General features: G+C 39.2%; 1 protein-coding gene across 3 annotated transcripts; it reads left to right on the plus strand.

The window, feature by feature from the left end:
- The first annotated feature begins 837 nt into the window (after positions 1-837).
- Positions 838-25,813, plus strand: socs7 (suppressor of cytokine signaling 7). 3 transcript variants are annotated; one of them, XM_038288143.1, is made up of 10 exons: positions 839-2,550; positions 9,654-9,745; positions 13,314-13,409; positions 15,817-15,951; positions 16,065-16,210; positions 17,709-17,877; positions 19,534-19,662; positions 20,420-20,555; positions 22,626-22,769; positions 24,693-25,813. In XM_038288143.1, exons 1-9 carry the CDS (start codon positions 1,217-1,219, stop codon positions 22,744-22,746), a joined length of 2,358 nt encoding a protein of 785 aa, XP_038144071.1. In that variant the 5' UTR covers positions 839-1,216; the 3' UTR covers positions 22,747-22,769; positions 24,693-25,813. The 3 variants fall into 3 exon arrangements, with proteins under 3 accessions (XP_038144073.1, XP_038144071.1, XP_038144072.1); XM_038288144.1 differs by lacking the exon at positions 24,693-25,813 and adding an exon at positions 23,217-23,538; XM_038288145.1 differs by lacking the exon at positions 15,817-15,951 and having other exon boundaries at positions 838-2,550.

Genomic DNA, 25,813 nt, shown 5'->3' on the forward strand with positions numbered 1-25,813 from the left:
TATGTTGAATATTGACATAAATCTTACTTGACAAAAAACATCCTAATATGTTTTTTTTTTATATATTTTGGAAACATGAATAAAGAGAAATAAATCACAAGCCCATCAAGGAGGTGAATATGAACATGTTTGTTATAACAATTCCAAAGCTCACAAAATTAGAGTATTTAAGTGTGTGAGTGTTATTATTATTATCATTATAGTATATTATTATTGTTGTTATTAATATTGAATTATTATTACTACTATTATTATTGTCACCATCATCATGTGCATGTCTCACGAAAGGAATCAAATGACTTGCAACAATATATGGTTGACTTTTTTTTTTTTAACAAACGAGAATGCATTCTGATCTTTGCACCAATCAAAGCCAGAACAATTTTCATCATATAGTTTGACATTTTTCTGAATTGAAAAATAATGATTAAAAAAATAAATAAACGGGAAAATACGGAGGACATGACCTCAGTGTTCAAAATGCTGGTTACGAGGCTGTGCCTGGAGATCCTGATCTATCCTATATAACTGAAGCTAAAGATGCAATTTTATAATAATTGTTAAACTAAACCTGTACAGTTTCTGTGCTAATGCATATCATGATCTAAAACTGATTTGGTGCCTTCAATGGAGGGGCCATCCAGTTCTGCTGGGGCACTGGCCCCTGCTGGTCCCCATTTAGAACCAGCCATTCATGAAGTAGATGAATAAACAAAAATATTATTATATTATATATATTATTTATGTTTTGTTTAATTTTATGTTTATATTTGCTTATTTATCTGAAAATTGGCTTATGAAAAAAAACACGACAAAATCAATATGTGAAAGCTTTGGTTCAGATCGTTGGTGCTGATGAGGAGGATGAGCGGAGCGGGTGGAGCCAGGCTGGGATCAGAGACAGATTGTGCTCAATGACCGGAGAATCCTCCAGTTTTTATTTCTCCAGCATCAAATCAACCCGCATGTGTGACCCAGGATCGGCCTGCTGCTGGACCGGAGCTGCAGACATTTTCCCCATCAGTCACAGATGGATGCTGCTCTGTCCTGAAGGAGGAGGAGGAGAAAAACATCAGTGCATTGTTGCTCAGCCTCCAGCCTGGAGAGGCGATGACAGGCAGGAGAGACGCGATCCTTTCTTTATTCTAAGGACCGCATCTCTGTCAGCGATGCGAAACGCTTTGTGATTTTCATTTCGTCATCCTGTCAAATAATTATGAACAACGCGCAGGATATGTCGCCTGATTTCGTGTTGATGCGCCTGGTGTCCGCCGCCGAGGATGGCCGCCTGGACTCAGAAAACGGGAACGTTCAGTCTGGGGGGACGGTGGCCGGGAAGGGGAAGGACGCGCTGGTTAACAGCGCCGTTAAACCGGCTTTGGACATCAGCCGAGAGCCGGGCCTGCAGCGTCCCTGCAGCCCGCAGAACAAAGGCCAGAGCAGCGAGACCACGGCTGCAGCTGACAGCGGGGGGACGCAGGGCCCCAAGCAGACAACCCAGGGCTCCATGGGGCCCCAGGGGTTTGACTTTGTCCCCAGCCCCGGCCTGCGCCCGCAGCTGCTTGTCTTCTCCAACATTATGCGTAGCGGAGATCTGGACCGTCTCCCTGCGCCGAGGGACGCACTGGAACCGAGCCCAGCTGTCAACAACAACCGCCCTGCTGGAGAAGAGGGGCCCCGGGACCCGATGGGTCAGACACCGTCAGCAGCGCAGCTTCCAGTCCCTTCAGCCGCGGAGGGTCCGGGAGCCGCAGAGCTGTGCCATCGGTTCATTACCACCCCCAACGCCTGGCCTCTGCTGGCGGACACCTCCGGACCTGAGAGCTGCAGGGAGCAGCAGGAGGCGGTGCTGGAGCTGGCCCGGCGGTTCGGGGAGCTGGGGGTAGGAGCGGTACCCAGGATGCTGCTGAAAGGAGCGGAGCTGCCGCAGTGCTCCTGTCAGGGCGCCCAGGGAGCAGAACCCAGGGATGACCCCACAGAGACCAGCGATGCTCTGCTGGTCCTGGAGGGGCTGGGGGGTAGGGGCATGGAGGAGGGCCCTGGGGAGGAGCTGGATGCTGATGATGGACACAGGGAGTTTTTACTCCAAAGGAAAAGAGAAATAATCCAAAAGATGTCTGGGGCTTTCTCCATCAGCAGCTTCCAGGTGGAACTGAGGACACAGATGGAGGAAATTGGCCAGCCAGGAACCGCTGGTCCAGAAAGTTCCACTCAGGCATTAACAAAGACATCAACACCTGTCCAGAACTCACCCTGGACCACTAGCCCAAACCCAAGCCAGTCCTCCACTCCCAGAAGGGCAAAGCGGTGCACCGGTGGCCCCAGGACCCCCACATACCGAACCGCAGGCGGAGACAAGACATTCAAGGTTCCAGGGAAGTCCAAGAAGAACTCTTTGAAGACCCGCCTGAGTAAACTGTTCCGGACTAAAAGCTGCAGCGGGTCGACTCACATCCTGGACAAAAGGCCCTCAGTGTCTTATTCAGTATCCTCAGCTGTGAGTCTGGTGGACATGGAAGGTGGTTCTGGAGCTGAACAGGATGCTGACAGGTGGGTCCAATAAAAGAATCAGACCATGATAATAGTTCTAGAAAAATACAAACATCAGCAAACCGGCAGATACGCAGAATAGTCTACAGGTCAGAAAACAAGGCTGAGCACTTTGTTTGAAATAAAACAAATAGATTTAAACATTCCATCCTGCATACGACAATCTATACAAAACAATCCTAAAACAGGGATATACTTAATATTTGCAGTGATCAGTAGATTTGATAAACAATCCTGTACAAAATCTGGAGTCACCATCTTTAGTTCTTTACATTTTGCTTCCAGATGAAGAAACTATAAGAAGATGATCATAAATAAAGAGTCTAAATCCCACAGAGTTAATCTATTTGCAAAATTTTTAATTAAGTGCATTTTTTTTTGGAAGTGAATGTTGGAAGCTTTATTTGATGACATGAAACTAAATGAAATTTGTTTTTAAATAATCTAAAACGGAACAAATTTCTCTTAAAATATATTTTATGACCTTGAAAATTCAGTTTGAATCATTTTACTTCCTGTTCCAGAATTAAATTTCAATTCTTGATTTTGTGCCACACATCTGGGTTCATTGAATAAAACCAGAGTAATCCAACACAGATTCACGTAATGCCAAAAAACTAGCAGCAAAACTCGTATTTGTTTTGTTTTTTTGTTTTCTTAAATGCATAAGAAGCATCGGGAAAACAAATGCCCCTGCATGTCATCCAGGTGAATATGGGCTGTCCCACTCAATAACATCCATCAACAGCTGCTGCACTAACAGGTACACTGTTGATCAAAGACCAGTTTGTCACAACCCGATCCGTACCATCAGCTCATTTGCGCATCCAGAAATATAAGCAGGGTCACAAGAATTAATGCATTTACATCCTATTGTATCACTCATCTCTACGCGATCTGTCCAGGAAATGCAATCCCTGCCCTACTTCCAGAAGGCATATTGTTCTGCTTTTGATTGTTAATAATTGTCATTTTTCTTGGTTTTATCATTGCATTTTATCGTACCTATACAGTATAAAGTGCTTAAGCTAAAGAATGATGCCGCTAAAATACAGATAAACACGGTGTAATCATATCATATCGATTCGATTCAGTATCGATTTCCTGACCCAATGATTCGATTATTTTCGATACTCAAGAATACACCACGATTCGATTCGATTAATCGATTAATATTTTTATTTTTTTTTAGACCTTACAGGCTAAACAAAGTTTCAAGTTTGAAATAAAGCAATGAAAGCTGTAATATCGTTATGCATTTTTTTTTTTTAGAAACAACAGCAAATAACAGAAGTAGAAAAGTTGCATAAAAAAATACTGCAAAATTTCTGCACAAAATCAGTGCAATGGGTGCAATTCGGCTCCAGACGTCACCGCCCCCTTGAGAGACGCTCCGCTGCACCTCTCCCAAATTGTAGCTGACCCCAAACAGTGCCGCAGACAGGAGGCCGGCTTGTTTTGTTTTTATGACCGAAATTGCGGAAAACAACTCGTGAAGTTTGACCCGCTAGAAGAGCGAGGTGCACGAGAACGCTGGGACCCTTTTTCCAGCTGGATCTCCGCTCTTTTTGGCCCTCATGTCCCTCCGTCATCGGACTAAACTCACCCCCACTTCCTCACCGCCTCGGCCGTATCTAGACCCACAGCGTGTAGCACAGACCACGCTTCAATATTGAGCATAATTTAAAAATGTCTGTGTCAAGCTTGCTGCAACACACTGCTGTAAGAGTATAACCAGGAAGCGAGGTAGGAGGGCAAAATAGGTTTAGCGCCACCGCAGCACGGGAGGGAGAATTACACCCAGGAGCAAATGGATAAAAATAGACCTGAGGAAAAAAAAAAAAACATGAATCGATCATCTTGCGGACGTGTCGGTGCATCGGATTGTTGGCTGTTGGATCGATGCATCGATACAAAACGATTATTATTTACACCCCTAATCAGCAATACTGATGATGTCATCAGCAATTATTACAAGCAATATAACAAATAATGTGAACGCATCCATTCTCTCAGCAATAGATATTTTGTACGATGTGGTTTAGCAGGCTTGAATATTTTAACGACTTAAAAAATACATTTGGAATCTTATTTTCATTATCTAATGGTAACCTGGATGAATTTCTGGTTGCATGCGCAAATGAGGTGTCATGATTTAACTAAAGATCGGACCCGAATGCAGAAGTTTAACAGGTTTATTTAGAATAATGAGATGAGCTCAGTGCTGCTCTGAACACCTTCGAACCGGAACTGGAAAGTGAGGGGAAGACACTGCGGTTAGTTCAGGCTCAGTGGGAAATTTTATTCTTTGACTTGAAGAGGAGGAATAGGTTGCAGACTCACGTTACCAGAAAAAGGTGTCCTTTATCGGTCTCCGCCAGTCACGTGACATTTGTTGCTAAGACGCCATTTTTGGTGGAAAAGGCGTAGTGTAAACAACCGCAACATAGCTAAACGAAGGACTAAAGGATTGAGTTTGTTTCTCTGACTATATGGAAAAAAGTAAACAGAATGCGAAATTACCGTACCGGTGTCGTGCCAAGGTAGTTATCCCTGCGAAAATTTGTATCCCCTCGTCGGGAGCGCGCACTGAGTAGGAAGAACAACCCGAGTTAACTCCGCTTCAATTCCAACGTGCAGAACTTGAAATTTTGAAAGGTTTTACGTGTATGAAAGTTGAGCTTTACTGTTTTATTCTTTACTTCACGTGTTGTAGCAGAATATCGCCAGTGATATTGATTTAAAACTGATTATAAAACACAAACGTTTGCTTGAAAGCTGGTCGCTGACAGCAGTGTCTACTCCTCCCTCTGAAAGCAAACAGATCCTTGTTCTTTTCCACACGTTCCTTTAAAATCTCTCATTGTTTCACAGTGTCCAAATGTTCTCATCCCATTGAAAACGGTTGTAAACCATATACTTGTAATAAAAATGAAATAGAAAATGGAGTGCACGTGTAATCATTAAAGACTATATGCAGAAGGAAAATAATTTTTCCTGGTTGAAATTTAGTACCTAAATCTATATTTGTGTTTATAGTAACGTACAATTTATCTATGTTGTACTATCCTTAATAAACAGTTTGTGTTCTAACATCAGCCGTTTTATTTCACCCCATTTTGCCATAATTGGCAATATGGGATAAAATAAAACCTGCTGTAATCTGTTCCCCCTGTCTAAATCAGACAAAAAAGGCCCCAGCTTTTTCATTTTTGGCTTATAAGCATCTTTTATGATGACAATTTATTCCTGAAACTTTTGATGTGATTGACCTTTATTTCTTAAAGTTATAAGGGGGGAACAAATTATAGCAGGCCACCTGCTGTAATCTGTTCTCCCCTGTCTAAATCAGGCCAAAAAGGTCCCAGCTTTTTCATTTTTTGCATCATAAAAGATGCTTATAAGCCAAAAATGAATCAACTCCAAAGTTTCAGGAGTTAGTTGTCATCATAAAAGATGCTTATAAGCCAAAAATGAAAAAAGCTGGGACCTTTTTTGCCTGATTTAGACAGGGGGAACAGATTATAGCAGGTGGCCTGCTATAATTTGTTCCCCCCTTATAACTTTAAGAAATAAAGGTTAATCAACTCCAAAGTTTCAGGAGTTAGTTGTCATCATAAAAGATGTTTAAAAGCCAAAAATGAAAAAGATGGGGCCTTTTTTTTTGCCTGATTTAGACTGGGGTAACAGATTACAGCAGGTTTTATTTCATCCCATATTGCCAGTTCTGGCAATATGGGATGAAATAAAATGGCTGATGTTAGAAGACAAACTGTTTATTAAGGATAGTACAACATAGATAAATTGTACGTTACTATAAACACAGATATAGATTTAAGTACTAAATTTCAACCAGGAAGAAATATTTTCCTTCTGCATATAGTCTTTAATGATTACACGTGCACTCCATTTTCTATTTCATTTTTATTACAAGTATATGGTTTACAACAGTTTTCAATGGGATGAGAACATTTGGACACTGTGAAACAATGAGAGGTTTTTTTTAATGAACGTGTGGAAAAGAACAAGGATCTGTTTGCTTTCAGAGGGAGGAGTAGACACTGCTGTCAGCGACCAGCTTTCAAGCAAACGTTTGTGTTTATTATTAGTTTTAGATCAATATCACTGGCGATATTCTGCTATAACATGTGAAGTAAAGAATAAAACAGTAAAGCTCAACTTTCATACACATAAAACCTTTCAAATTTCAAGTTCTGGACGTTGGAATTGAAGCGGAGTTAACTCGGGTTGTTCTTCCTACTCCGTGCGCGCTCCCGACGAGGGGATACAAATTTTCGCAGGGATAACTACCTTGGCACGACACCGGGACTGGCAGCCTCTCACACAACACGATCGTGTCATTTCTGGTAAATAATTGTGCCGAAAGAACAGCCGCGTGTGGGTTATCTCGACTTTCCACCTATTATGGTGGTTTTCCCACGATGCACCACGCCCGAGGTAAACATTGACGTCACCTGGCGCAGACCGATTGAATCCAGTCTGTGTGGGATGTTCCAGTGATTGTCTTGTTGATGGAGGGCGGACAGGGTTTACCCAGGTTGCGGTTGTTCCTTGATGAACGGAGAAGCTGACTGCCACTTAGATTTCCTGCGGTACTTGAACGGGTTATTGTGGAGATGAATCCTCTGCGCAAAGAGAAGCCCCAGATGATCCTTGGGGGGGAAAAGGTTGATCCAAACCACAAACTTGAATCAGCTCAGTTTGGTTCTCAGAAGATCCTTCCAGGGGAGAGAAGGTCCGAAACATCCAGTTTGCAGGATGACTTCCTGCCGAGAGGCAAAGACAAAAACAGCAAGATTTAAACTCAGGATAACAAAAGCTTAGTTTGACTCAGCCAAAACTCAGCTTGGCTAGAGTACCCAAACTGGCAAAACAAAACTCAGGTTAGGCTGTGGTAAACTAAGCATGGCTAGAGTACCCCAAACTGGCAAACACTCTGCATCGAGGTAGTGGCAGTCAGCAGCTTTAAGAACACTCAACAGGTAATGAGGCAACGAGCTGCAGGTGTGCAGGGAGACCCAATGAGGACGGGGCACCACCTGGTGGAGGAATAAAGGAAACACAAAAACAGACCACACAAACTGGATTCCTGACATGAGGCCATAGTACAGATCAGATAGTGACTTCGTTGAGCACTATGCTAACTTAGCATATTAAACTAAAAACAACAAGAATCATAGGTATAATAGTTAGCCAATCATCTGTTTACCTGATGCTTCTTATCCATATGATAACTTTTAATACAAACTTGAGAGTTTGCTGCTGATCATTGGACCTGATGCAGGATGTCCACCAAGCTCCTGTTTGCTCCTCTTCTCCAGGTCTAAATTCAGCCCCATACCTTCACCAAATATAACATCACACCAGTCTGTGTTTGGTTACTCTGGTCTTTCAGCAGCTAGGATGTGGCAGGAAATACATTTTAATACTAGAACTGAAATTTAAATTGGTTGAAGTGAATTTTCAATGCATTACATACATTCTAAACTAAAAAACAGTTTTTAATCATTAAGGCAGGTTTTATATGATTTCACATTTTGAATGCAGTTTCATGTAAATGAAATTCACTTTCAAACCAATACGATTAATTTTGTACATCCAGATTCACTCTGAGAATTTTAATTTCAGTTCCTGATGGTTAAACTTTTGCATATGATAAAATTGGAAGTTATATCACACCACGAATTTCCATCTTCAATCTGAAAATTGTTATAGATGTTCAGGTAAAATCTATTTTTTAAACCTTATGAAAGTACTCGTGTTTTTTTTCAAGATGTTATCTAAGCTTAGCCTAGTAAACTAGCCCCAACTGCCAGCGGCCAAAATAATTTTTGCCGGCGAGTACACATTTAATCTCACATTTAGTCTGGTTTATCAGGCTAATCTAAGATAAATCTAGATAGCATTTAAACATGAAATGAAGCAAATAGACTGCTTAACACAAAGAGTCTGACCAGTGAAAATAATAACCAATTATGACTTATTCATTTTATTTATACGTTTTCCTATTTATTTTGTAGTAATTTTGATAGAAAATGCTTACTTCCAACATCCATCTAGCTTTAAAAAAAGAAAAAAATCCAGTTAGACTTGTTTATAAGACAGGAGACGTCAGCTGCCAGGACAAACTGATCCAGGCCTAAATCTAAGGGATCTAAACTGATCTAAATAAAATAATTAGGGATGCACGATAAAATCGGCCCCCTATCGGTATCGGCCTGTATCGGCCTTAAAACTGAATATCGGACATCGGCCACCCCACCGATATTTAACCCGATATTTGATCAGCTTCTGAGTTTCTAAAGTCTAAAAAAAAAATAAAAAATACTACTTCTTCTTCTTCCTCAAAAACTTTTACAGACTTAAAAACTTCTAAAGACGAGGGAAAAAATATTGATACATTAAAATATCACAATATCTTCATATGCTGATATATTGCCATTTAAAAACACCATATCAATCTCTTTTACTAATGAAATATTGCTATATGTCATCGTTATGCTACGAAATCCCCCGAAAATTCACGAAATTTTGCCAAATTTTTATATGTTGATATATTGACGCGGTATCGATCTATTTTACTAACAAAATCTCACAAGAATTTTGCAAAATATCACGAGAGTTTGTAACAGAACGATGAAATTTCATGAGACTTTGAAAGTAAAATAGATCGATACCGCGTTTTTAAAAATCAATTTGATATCAGCATATGAAAATATATTTGAGTATATTATTTTTGTGTCAGAAATGGATAAAACTGCTATTTTCAATAACTACTTATTTTTGTCCAGCTTTAACATCAGTATCGATATCGGTTATCGGCTACATGAGTTTTAAAATATCGGCATATCGGCCAAAATCGCAATATCGTGCATCCCTAAAATTAATGCAACTGTATAATCATCTACTGCAGGTAAAGTAGGGAAACTCTTTAAAAGTCCTAAAGTATGAAGACAGTTAAAAAAACCTCCGAATTAAATAGTGCACTTATGAAGAACCAATAGCAGGCTAATTCCTGGCCGTATGAAGAGCTTTTCTACTTGCTGTTCTCATGCTCTCCGTTCTTCCTTCTGTCCCTGCAGCCACAGGGAGCCCCGGCTGATCAGGGCCCACAGTGCCTTCTCCCCTGCCTCCCTCACTGCCTCCCTCTCTGCTTCCCTCTCCACTTTCACTGGTAAGGTCTACTTTATGGTTCACTTGGAGAAACTAAACGTATTGTAACATGATAACACATAAACAGAGATCAACTGATGCAGGTTTTCTAAGGTCGATTTCTTTGACGTCAGTCTAACTGATCGCCGACACGTGCTGCCCATTTTTTGGTCCCATTATTTAAGCTAATATTGATTTTTCTTCCACCATTTATATGATTAAAAACATAAAATGATATCAGATGTTCCACAAGTCTGAATTTAGATAAAAACATAATAAATAATGCATTCCCAGAATGTCCAAAGAGTTGCACAGTCTGAAAAAATGAGTGACTGTGAAATTATGTTAGTATAGGTGGTAAAGATTTTAGAGTCAAACAGAGAGAAAGAGGAAAATGCAGAGGAGACTGATGAAGAAGAGGAGGAACATTCAGGGAACCCAGAGGGAGCACCTGGTGTGTGTTAATTCTCTAAGTTTCAGAGATGTTAGATTTAATTCTCTTATATGTTTTGTTGATCCGCACATTTTAATCACCGTATTGATTAAAATCAGTCCAGTCTAGTAATTCAAGTTCTTTTTTTATATTTATTTATGTTTTTATTTTGTGGAACAGTTGTTTTCTTCAGTTACCCTGTACCTAAAGGTGTTTTTTAGGGATGCACGATATAATCTGCCCCCTATCGGTATCGGCCTGTATCGGCCTTAAAACTGAATATCGGACATCGGCCACCCCACCGATATTTAACCCGATATTTGATCAGCTTCTGAGTTTCTAAAGTCTAAAAAAAAAAAAAACTACTTCTTCTTCCTCAAAAACTTTTACAGACTTAAAAACTTCTAAAGACGAGGGAAAAAATATTGATACATTCAAATATCACAATATCTTCATATGCTGATATATTGCCATTTAAAAACACCATATCAATCTCTTTTACTAATGAAATATTGCTATATGTCATCGTTATGCTACGAAATCCCCCGAAAATTCACGAAATTTTGCCAAATTTTTATATGTTGATATATTGAAACGGTATCTATCTATTTTACAAACAAAATCTCACAAGAATTTGCAAAATATCACGAGAGTTTGTAACAGAACGATGAAATTTCATGAGATTTTGAAAGTAAAATAGATCGATACCGCGTTTTTAAAAATCAATTTGATATCAGCGTATAAAAATATATTTGAGTATATTATTTTTGTGTCAGAAATGGATAAAACTGCTATTTTCAATGACTACTTATTTTTATCCATCTTTAACATCGGTATCGATATCGGTTATCGGCTACATGAGTTTGAAAATATCGGCATATCGGATATCGGCCAAAATCCCAATATCGTGCATCCCTAGTGGTTTTTGTTTCTTAGAAGACAAAATTACATAATAAAAGAATTAAAGTGTTGTGTTGGTTCCATTTATATCACATTTACTTCCACATTGCAGTAAAGGTGTGCAGCATTGCCACCCTGACTGGACATGTTGTGCCTCCCTGCATGTAAAATGTCCCCGATCCGTGTTCACTTTGCTGCTCTCTATTTACTGTGATTGCAGCTTTTCTTCTTTGCAGCATTTTTTTGTTTGTTACTCTGATTTTTAGGTTTTTCAATGCATTGTTAAATCATGTATTTACATGTGTGTGCCCTTCAGTCACCCTGTTTAGCTGACCTGACCATCTCACCATTGCATTAGTGTTTAATTATTTAGGACAGAGTGCTCGTGTAAAAATGATGAGGAGGCTTGGAGCTGATCTGGTTAAAATAAATATGCTGACTTTATTAAAAAAAATCTGTTTTTCTCAGAAGCAAAATCTTTTAGTTCCAGGATTTTTTTTCTCCATGAATTAATCAAAACACAATTCATCACTAATTTATTTGTTGTCACTGATGGAATTTTTTTTTTCCAAATAACTCAGTGGTCACTGTTTCTAGATGGTGTCCTAGAAGCAGTGCCTTCTGGGAATCCTGTGGTGCTCGCTGGGGACACCAATGCCCTCAATCGGAATCTGCAGCATTTTGCCTTTGCACTTTTTTACTAGGAAGGAAATTTCATGATGGATCACCATGTTTTAATGCAGGGGGATTCATATATGCACCTGGTACCAGGTCACTTTGAGTTAAAGGTCGATGACTGATCTCTCCTGCAGCTGTTTATCGATCATCACCTGGTACTGAGTTTGACCCTGTGGCCCCATGGAACAAGGGCTGAGTTTGGGGCCTCCACTGCAGCTGCAGCTTCTAAAGGGGCCTTTGGCTTAAAGATGACTGGTTTCTGCCGCTGTGGCAAACAGAACCAGACTATGGAGACAAACAAGCTGGAGGCTTTTTTTCTCTATTGAGCATTTCAGTAGCAGGGCAATATAAAATGCTCGACATGATAAAAAAAAAAAAGAAAAGGATATATACATTGCATTGGCATAAGAGTTACAAAAATATTACAAACTCTAGAAATGAATAGTTACAATAAGACAATCTTGTGTTTGAAAAATATTGATTAAAAATGAGAGTAAAGTTGGACTAAAAACCAATGATGTTTAGCTAGCACAGTCAAAACAAATATGTTTTAATCTAGATTTAAATAAATGTAATCTTTCACAATTCTCACAGTGTTCTGGCAGTTTATTCCAGATTAGTAGGGTGCAATAATTAAAACTGCTTCATGTTTGGCTCTAGTTCTGGGTACGCAGAATAGATTAAAACAAGAAGACCTTGATCTACTGTTATCAATTTGTAATGTATTTTGGAGACAAACCATTTAGTGATTTATAGATTAACAGGAGTATTTTAAAGTCTATTCTCTGAGATAAGGGGAGCCAGTGGGAGGACTTTAGAACTAGACTGATGTTCTCCACTTTCCTAGTTCTAGTGAGGACACTGGCAGCAGCATTCTGGATCAGCTGTGAAGACACCACTGCAGGGATCAATTCTAGTGAGGATGAATGAAGCAGGAATTAGTTTTTCAAGCTCCTGCTGAGACATTAGTCCTTTAATCCTGGAGATGTTCTTTAGGTGATAGAAGGCTGATTTTAGATTAGATTAGATTAGATTAGATTAGATTAGCTGAGCTTTATTGATCTCACAGCGGAGAAAGTCACTGGTCACATATTGGCCTAGTAATTAAAGAAGGTGCTAACAAGGAGGAAAAATGTGCATTAAGAATATTAAACAATATGTAGACAGTATATCAAGGTATATACAGTATATGAAGATAAATAAGGATTAATGTTTGTTCCTTTTTTTTTGAGCCTCTGAAGTGCATCACTACACCCAGATTTAGAGCCTGATTGTTGGTTTCTAGCTGGATTAACTGAAACAGTTTGCTTTCTTTAAATCTTCTTCCTTTAGTCCAAAAATGATTACTTAAGCCCTGTGACATCTGCATAGTTATAATAACAAATATTGTAGATATTGAGTAGAAGGGGCTCTTAGATAGACCCTTGGTGAACGCCACATGTGATTATTTTGGTCCCTGATGTAAATGTATCTACTGAAACGATACATACCACCATTAAAGCTTTGCTTCTGTTTTTCCAACTTCCTGTCCCTCCGTGTTTTGAAGCCTGTCCTCCCATTTGCTCCTCTGTGTCCTCAGGTGAAACTGTATCCCTGGTGGATGTGGATATTTCTCTACGAGGGACAAACACTCCACACCCTCCCACTCCTCCGCGCCGAAGTCTCAGTCTATTAGGTATCCTTTTCACTCCATATTTCCCTCCTATCTAAGCAGTGAATATGCCAAATCAATTCAGAGCCTTGAAGGTTTTTATCTAGGGGTCTTTATAAAAAAAAATAATAATAATAAAAAAAAAAAAAAGAGAAATCATTGCAGAGGGGCAATTCTGTCTTGATATTTCTCTCCAGCTCTAATCCAAAACACTCCGGAATTTTTATTTTTAAATCTGCTGTAATCTGGCTGGAGGAGAGTTGAAAGGTCGGCAATGAACAACAGATATAATTTGAAGCCTCTGATTGACCTCACAGTCTCTCAAGCTCTTATCTGCTTTTAAAGGTTCATCTGTCGGCAGTTATTTTTCTGGATTGATACTAAACACTATGCAGACATTTCATATACTAGTTTCTCTGCAAAAGTTTTTCAGTTTTTCAGTTTTTCTTGAAATAAATGTACTTTCCCTTTATGTGAGCAGTTAACTAAGACAACCTAAATAAGAAAAAACCAAACTACATTATCTTATTTCAAGAGCATAATATATTCTTTTAGGGCAAAAATACTCATTCTATTGGTAGAATATCTTACTCATCTGCTCAAATTAAGGGTAAACACATTTATTTAAAGAAAAAAATTAAAAAATAAAGAAATTACTACTTGATTTAAGATAATTTGTGGTAGTAGAGTATAGATATGACATTATAATATTAAATCTAGTATGTGATTTATGCAAATCTCCTGTTGCATTTGAAAAAATATTTTTTTCATTTCAGTAATTAGTCATTATCTAACAAAATTCCTTTCGCTTTTTGGGATGTTTTGAAATAAAATGCCTCCTTAGTTATTCTTACCTGTAGTTTAAGCTACAGACAGACACCAAACACTGACAACCCATTACCCCTGAATAAATCATGCGCAAACAGTTGATGTCACAGAGGTTTGTTCGGACATTAGAGAGCGATGCCCTGACCAAGAAACCCAGCAGACGGTCAGGGAAGCAGAGTTAGGTTCTTAAGCCTTACTATAGTCCTGTAGTTTTTAACATAGCACATGGAGGAGGATGAGCGGGTCAGATGAGACCGGTATAACACCATACAGTCTGAGCTGCCATGTTTTTTGTTTTTCTTATTTCATATTTATTTTAGAAAGGCCCAGTTCAAGTCCAGACATAAATCAGGCAGAATCTGTGGAAGATGCCTAAGGGGATGGTCATGGACAGTTTCCATCTAATCTGATTGGCTGTGAGCTATTCCTGTTTAACTGTTAATAAAAATAAGAAAAGAAAACTTCAGTTCAATTCAGTTTATTTATACAGCGCCAATTCACAACATAAGTCATCTCAAGGCACTTTACAGTTCACCAGATCAAACTGATTCAACGTTTTCTATCTAAGGAAAACCCGTTGATTGTCCTCCAGAAGTCTAAGCCTATAGCAGCATCACTATAGAGATAGCTCAGCATAACCTGAGCCACTCTAACTATATGTTAGGAACAGAAGGAACAATCAGATCTCTGATATCAGATGGAGCTTGGCCATTCAAGGCTTTATATGTGAGAAGGAGGATTTTAAATTCTATTCTGGATTTAACAGGAAGCCAATGAAGGGAAGCCAGGATAGAAGAGATATGATCTCTCTCTTTAATTTTCATCAGAACTCTGGCTGCAGCATTTTGGACCAGCTGAAGGCTTTTAACTACAGTTTGTGGACTTCCTGATAGTAAAGAATTACAATAGTCCAGCCTTGAAGTAACAAATGCATGGACTAGTTTCTCAGCATCACCCCTGGACAGGATGTTTCTAATTTTTGCAATATTCCGCAGATGAAAGAAGGAAATTCTAGAAACCTCTTTGATATGGGATTTAAATGACAGGTCCTGATCAAAAACAACACCAAGATTTTTTACTTTATTATCTGAAATCAGTTTAATCCCATCCAAATGAAGTGACTGACTAATCAGTTTCTTTTTCAAAGACTCTGGTCCAAAGACTATAACTTCTGTTTTGTCTGCATTCAGAAGCAGAAAGTTAAGAGTCATCCAGATTTTTATGTCTTTAAGACATACCTGTAATTTATGTAATGGGTTAGCTTCATCTGGATTTATAGACAGATATAACTGGGTATCATTAGCATAACATTGGAAACTAATCCCATACCTCTATTGATTTGGAGCATATATATAGTCAAAGGAATTGGTCCTAGCACTGATCCCTGTGGTACTCCACAGGTAACCTTTGAGCATGAGGAAGATTTGTCATTAACGTCATTAATTGCTGGATGGTTGATTCTCATTTTAACTGATGGTGCAGATAAAAACCTTTGTCCCCTCTTTTGTTCTTCCTCATTTCCTATCCTAACATCAATGTATTTGTTTTCCTTTTCCCCTCTCTGCTTCCTCTCTCCGACCTTTCCCTGCTGTTGTTCTTCCAGATGACATATCAGGGCCTCAGCCTGGGCCCTTCCTTGTCAGTATTGTGGGTGCCTCCCTGCAATCCCTCCCTCTGTCTCACCCTCCTCCTCCTCCCCCCTCCCAAGCCACCATCCAGCACAGTCTCAGCCTCAATGGTAAGATGTGAATGATGAGAGCTGTGGGATTTAGGGTCTGTTTTTGGGTCGGGTCCTTCACGTATCTATAGCTGTGTTCAAAAACGCTTCCCTTTTCACCCTCTCCACTTCAGATGCCTTTTTCCGGGCCCTTCCTCATTCGAATTCATCGTCGTTGGGTGCTGTCCCACCGGTCAGACAAGCCGCTCCTCCTGTGCTGTGTGCTCTGCGGCGATCTGAAGCCAGCAACTTCACAGCCAGTCTGAGAGAGCTGGAAAAGGTACGACCCGCTGTCATTTCACGGTGTTAAAACTAGAACTGTAATTCTACAGACAGGAAAAATATCACGTGATGCGAGTATCAGGGCCGGCTGAAGGTCCCTGAGAAACCACAGTTTAACAAGGGTCCCCCCCGCACTGCCAAATAAACATTAAAAAAACACATTTCACTAAGAAATTTTGCATTTCTTTTTAAATCAAACTCTTTAATTATAAAGATGTTTTTTTAGTTAAACAAGAAAAATAACATATTTGTCTTGGGGACAGATTAGCACTAAGTAGGACCCGTGGAAACTTCTCACAAACAAAGTTATCTGTATAAAAAAAAGATAATGTTGATATTTTACTGTTTATTATATCTGATTGTCTACTCTAATAAAATTGTATTTTTTTCTATTTATCAATTTTTATAGTTGTTGTTCTTCACTAAATAAATTCTTTACATTACTGTTGCAGATAACTAGTAGGTATAAACCACACCTTTACTGTCTCATGCAATCAAATGCTATTGTGACTTATGTTATTATCTGTTTTTGTGAACGCACACCCAGCTGGCTGGTGTTAGGACAACAAATTAAAGTGCGATTTGCTCTCAAATCTTGGTCCATCTGTTAACTCTGCACACAACGTCTGTTTAAAATAGTAACATTTATTAAAAACTCAACTCCAGGCATCAAACTAAACTATTGACTAAACTAGTAAACTCAACTAAACTAAGCTACTAAGTACATATCGAAAATAAATGAAAATGGCTGAAAACAATAATCAATAACATGATGCAATGAACATTTCAGCATTGATTTTATATTTAAGAAACAAAGTTTATGTTTGAGAATTTAAATCTACATCAAATTAGCCTTTAACTATGTCATGATTTAACTAAAGATCTGACCCAAATGCAGAAGACCAAACAGAGAGACCAGGGAAAAGTTAAACAGGTTTTATTTAGAGCAAGTAGAGAGGAGTGCACTGAAGTTTAAGGAATTCATGATCCAGAATTGTAGAAAAATGTTTCTTTAATAGGGTAGTGCAGTAAAGCTTCTGTCCTCAACATTTTTTCCTACATTACTTTTACTTTTATTCTCAAAGTTTTAAAAATGGTACTTTCGCACTTTTACTTGAGTAAAAATCTTGAGTTGATTTTGCTCTGTAGTCATCATTTAGTAATCAAACGTATTGAGCATATTTGGAAACAGAAACATCAACATCATATTACTGTTTAAACTCTTGTTGAAATAAAATTTGGCTTACAGCAGATCTAAACATCTTAGCATTGAGTTGGCTGCCATATGGTCGCTATTAGCTTCTCGTTAGCTTGCTTTACATGACAATAAACACATGAAATAATTAGAAACCAGTGAAAACACATTTTTCTGTTTGAAAGCAAAGCAAATTATGGTTAAAATGTCATTTATCTCCATCTTCTGACAGGTTTATACAACAAATTTGAGATGTGAGAAACAGAGAAGAACTGTTCTTCTGTGTTGTGTTTGCTTGCAGTGCGGCTGGTACTGGGGTCCTATGAACTGGGAAGATGCGGAGGTGAAGCTGAAGGGCAAACTGGACGGATCGTTTTTGGTCCGAGACAGTTCGGACCCCCGATACATCCTGAGTCTCAGCTTCAGATCGCAGGGAGTCACACATCACACTCGTATGGAACATTATCGAGGTAAAGACGCCTCACACTCACATCTTACATCGTTAGCTGATTGATTACTAAAAAAAAAATCATCACGCCTTAGAGGAGATAACCCTCTAAACTTCAGTCTTCATGTTTTTGTACATCAGAGCTCCAGATGTCCTAATATCGTAACCAAAGCAAGAAGTCCAAGCTAAAGGACTTCCACTTTATCTGATTTATGTTAACAATATCTAAAGTACCCTTCATATGACCATTTGTTTTGGTGAAAGTAATTAACAATATCCTTTAAAAAATTTTTCCTTTCAACCGCAGGATGAAACTGATTAATGAAATACAAACAAGAGGTTGTGAAACCAAATCAGCAGAATCTTGAGAAACTGTTTTGCAGTTTTTACCATAAAAATTTATAATACTTAATTTGGCCAAATTGAATTGCATAATACACAGCATCATGCATAAAAACCCTTTGAGTTTAGAGCTACACTTACTCACTCAGCCATGGCATTTAAGTCACTTATATTAGCAAACAAAGTCTTTAATGGCAGTTGATGTTGGTGCTGGCTCTCCTTCATTAATGATTCCTACGACCTGAAAGCAGCGTTTGACGCTGTGGACCTCATAATAATCCTCCCCCATCTTCGGTACACCACAGGATTTACTGGCGGTGCCTTAGATTGGTTTATCTTCTATCTCGCTGGGAGATCAGAATATGTCTCCACTTGAAAAGCCAGGTCATAAACTCATGCAGTCAATTGTGGGGTTCCTCAGGGCTCATTCCTTAGCTCCATCTCGTTCACATGCTCCCCCTTGGTGGTATCATCACTCACCGCAAGATTTCATTTCACGGTTATGCAGATGATACATACAGCTTTACAACAAACTGACTCACATCCTTCTTTAACTTCAACTCCATCCATCTCCATTCTCAAAACTTGTCTTGGGGTGACAGTGGCGTCGGCTGAAAGGGTTTGCCCTGCAATTGGAGGGATGTTGGGTTGTCGGGTAGTGTCCTTGGGCAAGACCCTTCACCTGCGTTGCCTACTGATGGTGGTAACTAGTGGCGCCAGTGTACCGCAGCCTCGCTTCTGTCAGTGAGCCCAGAGCAGCTGTGGCTACAATGTAGCTCGCAACCATGAGTCTGAGAGTGTATGAATGACTGAATGTAGTGTAAAGAGCTTTGTTCAAGTTGTCTGACTTCAAAATGCACTATATAATTACAGGCAATTAACTATTTTACTGTTTGAGGAGGTTAAAATGTTGATAAACTTCATAAGATTTCTTTTTCCTCCATTTCTATTTCTTACCGAACCTGACTAGCGATCGTCTTTCTCATGTCCTCTTTCTTTGTACCGTATTACAAGCTTTGATGCAGACTATGATTAATATTGATTACTATTGATTGTAGAAACATGAACCCATGACACAAAGCTGTTCAGTTTTCTGCCCCATTCCTTCCTTGTGTCCTGTAACCATTTGTCATCTGAGATGCGTTTCATAAATCAAAATAGGAGATGTCATGCATGTGTTGCAAAGGCATTTTATGGAAATTAGATCAAGCATTTTTGCATACGTTGTCTCAGAAAACATTGAAATGTGTTTTAATTTTACAGTATTTGTAGAAACAATCTTAAATTGGGCTTTGGCGTTTGTTAGGATCTTGAGTTTTTTTGTCTTTGCATTCAGGGACATTCAGCCTGTGGTGTCACCCGAAGTTTGAAGACCGCTGCCACTCTGTGGTGGAATTCATCGAGCGCGCTATCATGCACTCCAAGAATGGCAAATTCCTCTACTTCCTCCGCTCCAGAGTCCCAGGTAAAAAAAAAAACATGATCTACAGGTTTGTTTTCCTTTCACTTCGTCCTAGACTAGTTTATAGATGGATGGACCCTATCCCCTAGCAACACACAGAGAAAGACAATCATAGACACAATCATATTTTGGAGAGGGACAGAGACACAGGAGAAAAGAGAGCTTAGAAACTTCATAAACACATCTTAAAACTCCTCCAGAGCTTTACCATCATTTCTTCATCTAATTCCTTGTAAGATCCGAAGCTCAAATGGAGCTGTGCTTTTTCCATAACAGCTCCCAGGCTTCCCTTGGACACTAGAAAGGCCTCTTCACTTTCTGATTATAAATCTCTTCTTAAGGCCAATTTCTTTTCTTTGGCTTTTGAAAGAATCTGAGAGGTTGACTTTGTCTTACTGTGCTTCTTTTATTATTTTATTACTGCTTTATTAAAGTACTTCCTTTATGTACCGCTTTATTTATTATTTTATGATTGACCATTTGTATGTTTGGTCCTGTTGGGAGTTTAAAGTGCTTTATAAATAGTTTTCATATGCTATGGTATCTAGTATCACCATACAGGATCATCTGCCAGGTAGAGAATTAGAATTTGTTTGTTGTTTTTTTGTTGATGCACAGCCTAAAGTAGAAATGAGTCCATTGCAAGATGAGTTTTGATAAATGCAGTAATGCAGCTGTTGCTGGACAAGAAGCGTATCTAAAGTCAAAGCACGTCCTGTAGCAGAGTGATGCTGACTGTCTTTCACTCTTTGTTTTTTAGGGCTTCCCCCAACTCCTGTTCAGCTGCTCTATCCTGTATCTCGCTTCAGCAACGTCAAGTCATTACAGCACCTCTGTCGCTTCTGCATCCGGCAAATAGTCCGTATCGACCACATTCAAGAGCTTCCACTGCCCAGGTATTCAGCCCTGCACAGGTTATTTAAGGTTAATGTTTCATCATCTAAAAAAACCTTCTTTGTCTTTGGGACATATTTGTCCTCTATGTGAACATAGAATATTTTTCTATATTTTAGAAATGACCTGAGGAATCTGCTGATGACCAGAACTGTCCAATGCATGATCCACCCTGAATTGTAACTGGCCAGATAGAAACTTAAAAATTCTAATTAATTCTGACCCTAACCCTCATAATGAATGCCTCCTGCCTGACTCCCTTCCTTTACACTATATGACATGGAAATATTCATCACTGGTGCATTAAATTGGATATGTGCACATTGTGCAATCACAATTTACTATTAAATTACTTACGTCCTACAAAAAATAAGCAACTTTATCAGTGTGTGCTTGCGTAACTCTAAGTGCATGAGATGAAAAAAATATTTTTTATCTCCCAACCCAAATTACTTTACAGTATTGATAGTGGCTACAGTCATTAAACAGGTATAAAGGTTTTCACCAGTTATTGAGTAACACTATTTGCATTCAGCAGTTTCTCCTACCCCTTTTGCCAAAACTCTGTATATGTTCTTGCCGTTCCATGTTGACGATGATTCTCATAGTGAATAAGTAGATAAATAATCTTTGTATATACATCTCACACACAATGATATATTATTCTTTAACGCTTAAAGATCAACAAAGCCAATAGGAAGGCTGCATGGTGCTGCAGTTTGTAGCACTGTTGCCTTGCAGCAAGTAGGTGCAGGGTTTGATTCCCGACCCGGGTTCTTTCTGCATGTTCTCCCTGTGTAGATGTTGGTTCTCTTCAAGTACTTCGGCTTATCTACTGCAGTCTAAAATTTCACTGTTAGGTCAATTGACATCTCTAGATTGTCTTTTAGTGTGAGCGTGTGTGTGCATGTTTGTATGTCTATGTGTTGCCCTGCGATAGACTGAAGACCTTTCCAGGATGTTCCCAAGCTCTCGCCAATAGTCTGCTGAAGATAGGCACTGGCCCCACCACCACTCTCTTGGAATACGCGGGGGAAGGTGGATGGACATTTATTGGGCTAATCGCTATTAGCATATTCAACACTTACCTCTATGCTGCTGTTTTTTGCACATCCTCTTCTGTGGATCATTAAAAAAATCCTAGCAATACATAGCCTCACATATATCTTCTGTTTTGGATATTAATGTGACGCATTGGCAGCAGCTGCATTCCTATTGGCTGATCAGTAGACATAGGCTTTAGCAGGTTTCACAGTGTGAGGTCAAAATTCAAAATATCAGACACTGTCAGGTCATCTGCATGTCATCTTTGGTCCCAGAATGCTAGAAATGAGAGGCCTAGAACCCACCTTACAGTGCAATGTAAGCCCAGATTTAGAGACACAACCAAGGTGTCCTCCATTTTCAACGAGCCCCAATATGTCATATGCAACAGCAGATAATTGCTCAGTCTATAGCTGGCTTAAGGCCTACCAGATGGCTGCAGCAACAGGGCAAGAGAGAGCAACACTTCTGATAGAAAGCAGGAAGGCAAAGCTATTGAAATCTATTTTATTTAAGAGGTTTTAGGCTCCGTCTGCTATGAAACCTACTGCATTTAAAAATGTTTTCTGCCTGGTGAAAATCTCAGAGTTTAAGGTATGGATTCATTATTCTTGACTGTGCACAATAACATAGAGAGCATCCTTTATAGGTTAAAATACTACCTGAACTAATTACTAAAATAAGATGCTGTAGGCAGTTTAAAATGTCAACTGCGATTTTATTCCATTTTAAAATTAAGCTTTGTTTTACAGCCACTTCTCATAATACAAACAACAGATATATCTACTTACCAGAAAAAATAGGAAACACTTTTCAAGGTTATCTTGTTATGCAGTAAATATTAGAGGGAAATCTTAATAAATTAAAATCACCTTCAGCAGCCTTACTTTTTTTTATCAGTACATCCTAATTAACATTCCTTTTTCTGCTTCCTGATTCTACTTTTAAAAGTGTTAATTAAGGTACTTTTGTCTGTAAGATTTCTTGATGAACATATGTTTCCTTTTTTCTCTTTACCTTTTTTAAAGATCACTGATCTCCTATCTGAGTAAGTTTTATTACTATGATCCTGAGGAGGAGATGTATCTGTCAATCAATAATATCCGGAGGGTGGTAAGATCGGGGCAGGAGGCCAACCTGCAGACGTAGCAGCACACACCTCCTAACCTGAAGTGAGTAACCTTTCTCCTCAGTTTATTATTCTATTCTACTCTATTCTATTATAGTCTAGTCTAGTGTAGTCTAGTCTAGTCTAGCCTAGCCTAGCCTAGCCTAGTCTAGCCTAGCCTAGCCTAGCCTAGCCTAGCCTAGCCTAGTCTAGTCTAGATAATTGCATTTGGGGTCTTAAGTACGTACAGTAGGTCCACAACAGTTTGGTTAATACATAATTATCATGATTACTATTGGCAATAGATAGCTAACAAGGCTACAGTAGTATTTAGGAATAGCTCAATATGCACATACGTCAGCTGAGCCATATCAGGTGTGTTTTGTTTAAAGCTTAATTAAGTCAGTTAGACCTCATCTTACTGATTAAAAACACGCCGTTTTAACACCTACCATTGGGATTGTGATGTTCAGTCGCCAACTCTTTCTTGTATCCTCTTCATCCCCATCAGCTCCACCTTCCCCTTCATTTTCATCCTCCGATGAGGCATCAGGCTCAAACATACGGGGCAGCAGATCCAGGACCTGTTTGTCGACTAAATTCTGTTTGTCATCCGTTGATATCTAGTCACTTGTCGTAGATTCATGCGTATTTTTTGTCGGTATTGCTATCCGTTTGATTGTGTATATCAGCCACATTTGCTAACACCCTGGAGTGAAGTGAAACTTCTGGGTTTGTTGTGGCAAAAAACAGAACCTGCAAAAGAAAGTGTTTCTTCTAAAATAATGCTTTACTTTTAATGACTAGTATCTGAATATTTCAAGACTCTAGTATTGACGGTTAGCCTAGTAAAAACCCGCTAGCGGCCGAAATCATTTTCGCCTGCGAGTGGTCTAGCCTCGCTCAATGCCCCAGACCCTAGAACTGGTGGGCCAATCACAATGCAGAGATGTGTTTTTAATTTCTGGATGCAAAGCGGGCGGGTTTTTGAGGGCGTGACGACAACGCTGGGCGACGCTGGAGAAAGCACAGCAAGGAAGATGGCAACAACTATTGAACAGTAGCATGCAGCAGCGGCAGCGGCTTTTAATGGAGTACTCCAAAGTTCAAAGTTCTCTTTTCTGTTGCTGTTGCTCAATAAAGGTATATATTTTAAGACCATTTGAGGTGAGAATATTATACTTTAAAGCGTCACTATATGGTCCATTTACCTATTTATTTCCGAAGTTGAGAGGACCGCGGCAACCAGCGGAGCTCCGGGACTAACGGCAGCCAGGGCTAACGCTGGCTCTGGTGGTGGTTTCTGACTCAGCTTTGGAATCGTTTTTGGAAGGATTAGACTTGGGTTTTTTGTTGAAACGTGAGCAGGAAGAAGCTCTACGGTCATTCATTCTTTAGAAGGTTGTAATTGCCGTTTTACCGACAGGCTGTTTGTTTACACTCCCTCACCAGCTTTCTGTCACATTTACTACGTCACAGTCAGTTGTGCTCATTGGTCAGAGCGTTGGCCAATAGGCACAGACATGGTTTGAAAAACAACGGGTTGTTCTCATCAACAATCTTCCGATGTCCCATTCAACGGGGCCAGACTAAATTACACATTTAATCTCACATTTAGTCTGGTTTATCAGGCTAATTGCTGGTAATAAATGACAGAAGAGCACTTGATTAAATGTTTCACTCCATCTTTAAATTGCCTTGATCTTTTATCCATGAACACCATTAAACCAGCTTTCTACAGTGATGTGTGCTTATATAATTGAAGCCCCGTCACCCCTCCCCCACTGCACACCTACACATTAACTTAGCTCTGTAATAACCGGAGGTTGACTTCACCTCATGCAGCCTAGTTCTTTGAGTTAGTAACTTTACTGTGTAATTAAAATTTGTAGATTAATTTGTTGAATTAGCTATACATTTGTTAGCACATAAAATACAGTTAAGCTGAAATGATCTGTACTGAAATGTCTCCAATCCCTCTCTCTAGGTCTCTAATGTGGGACCCATCTGTACTGGTCTGCAGGTCCTTCATCATCAGTCCAGGGATGAATCAAAAAGATTCAGACTGAAATGAACTCTGAACTGGAAGCAGCTCGCTAGTTTCTGGAGAAAAAAGATCGGAATGAAAAGTTGTTGCTGTTTCTAATGGAGAGAACCTCCGTCAGGTCTAACGAAGAAACAAAAAGATTTTCTTTAAAAAAAAAAATGTCGACAGACCCTAAAGGAGCCTCCTGAACCAGCTGGACTTTTTAAAAAATGGTCAGTTTGTACAACCGTTGTTCTGAAGTAAATCTTTGTTTTTCTTTCTATTTTGTAAAAATAAAATGAATTTTGGATTTAGATATACCAGCAGGATAGAAACCTAGAGGCAAGGCAAAGCAGCCACCAGCACTGACACGAAAGACCTCAGACCTTTCCTTTTTGAGTTTGCTAAGACAAGCTCCTATTTTCTGTGGAAGCAGAGATCTTTATTTTGCTCAAATCTCAAAAAGAGATCTTATATCTAGGAATAAAAATACAAAATCAGCCTCTTCTGCTGATCGCCCTTTGGCGAACACCGTTTGAATATTTATGAACCTAAAAGGTTTATTAAAGTATCTATTTTCTTTAATTGTTGAGAATAATTAGGTCTAGCAGGATTGTTTTCTTTTGACCTGAAGCACTGCAGAATCTTAACATTTGTAAATGAATGCAATGGCAAGCAGGCAGCCATTATTCAAACTGTCCTTTGTAATGATCCAGTCTAATGATAAATTTAACATGCAGCTCATGTAGAAATGAAACCAGAAGTTGTTCTGAGGTCAGCACTCTGAAGATTGCTTTCTTTTAGTTTATCATCCATATGTCCCACCCAGAGCAGTTGCTGTATCCATGTTCCTGGATGATAAATGATGTACCTCAATCGCTCCCTGGTTTCTTACAGACATGGACAAAGGTTTGACTGTGACAAAGATGTAAAGTATCATTGTGTTTTTGTTAACTAGCAACTACATCAAACTTCCACACCTTTGAGGTGAAACTTTAAGGTGTCTATCTCTTGCTCCTGAATCATTAAAAAAACTCTTGAAGGATGGTTGGATTCCACTCCCTTGGATTAAAAAGTATGGA

The sequence above is a fragment of the Cyprinodon tularosa genome, unplaced genomic scaffold, assembly GCF_016077235.1.
Source record: "Cyprinodon tularosa strain WSP-4 unplaced genomic scaffold, ASM1607723v1 ctg25, whole genome shotgun sequence".
Taxonomy (NCBI): Eukaryota; Metazoa; Chordata; class Actinopteri; order Cyprinodontiformes; family Cyprinodontidae; genus Cyprinodon; species Cyprinodon tularosa.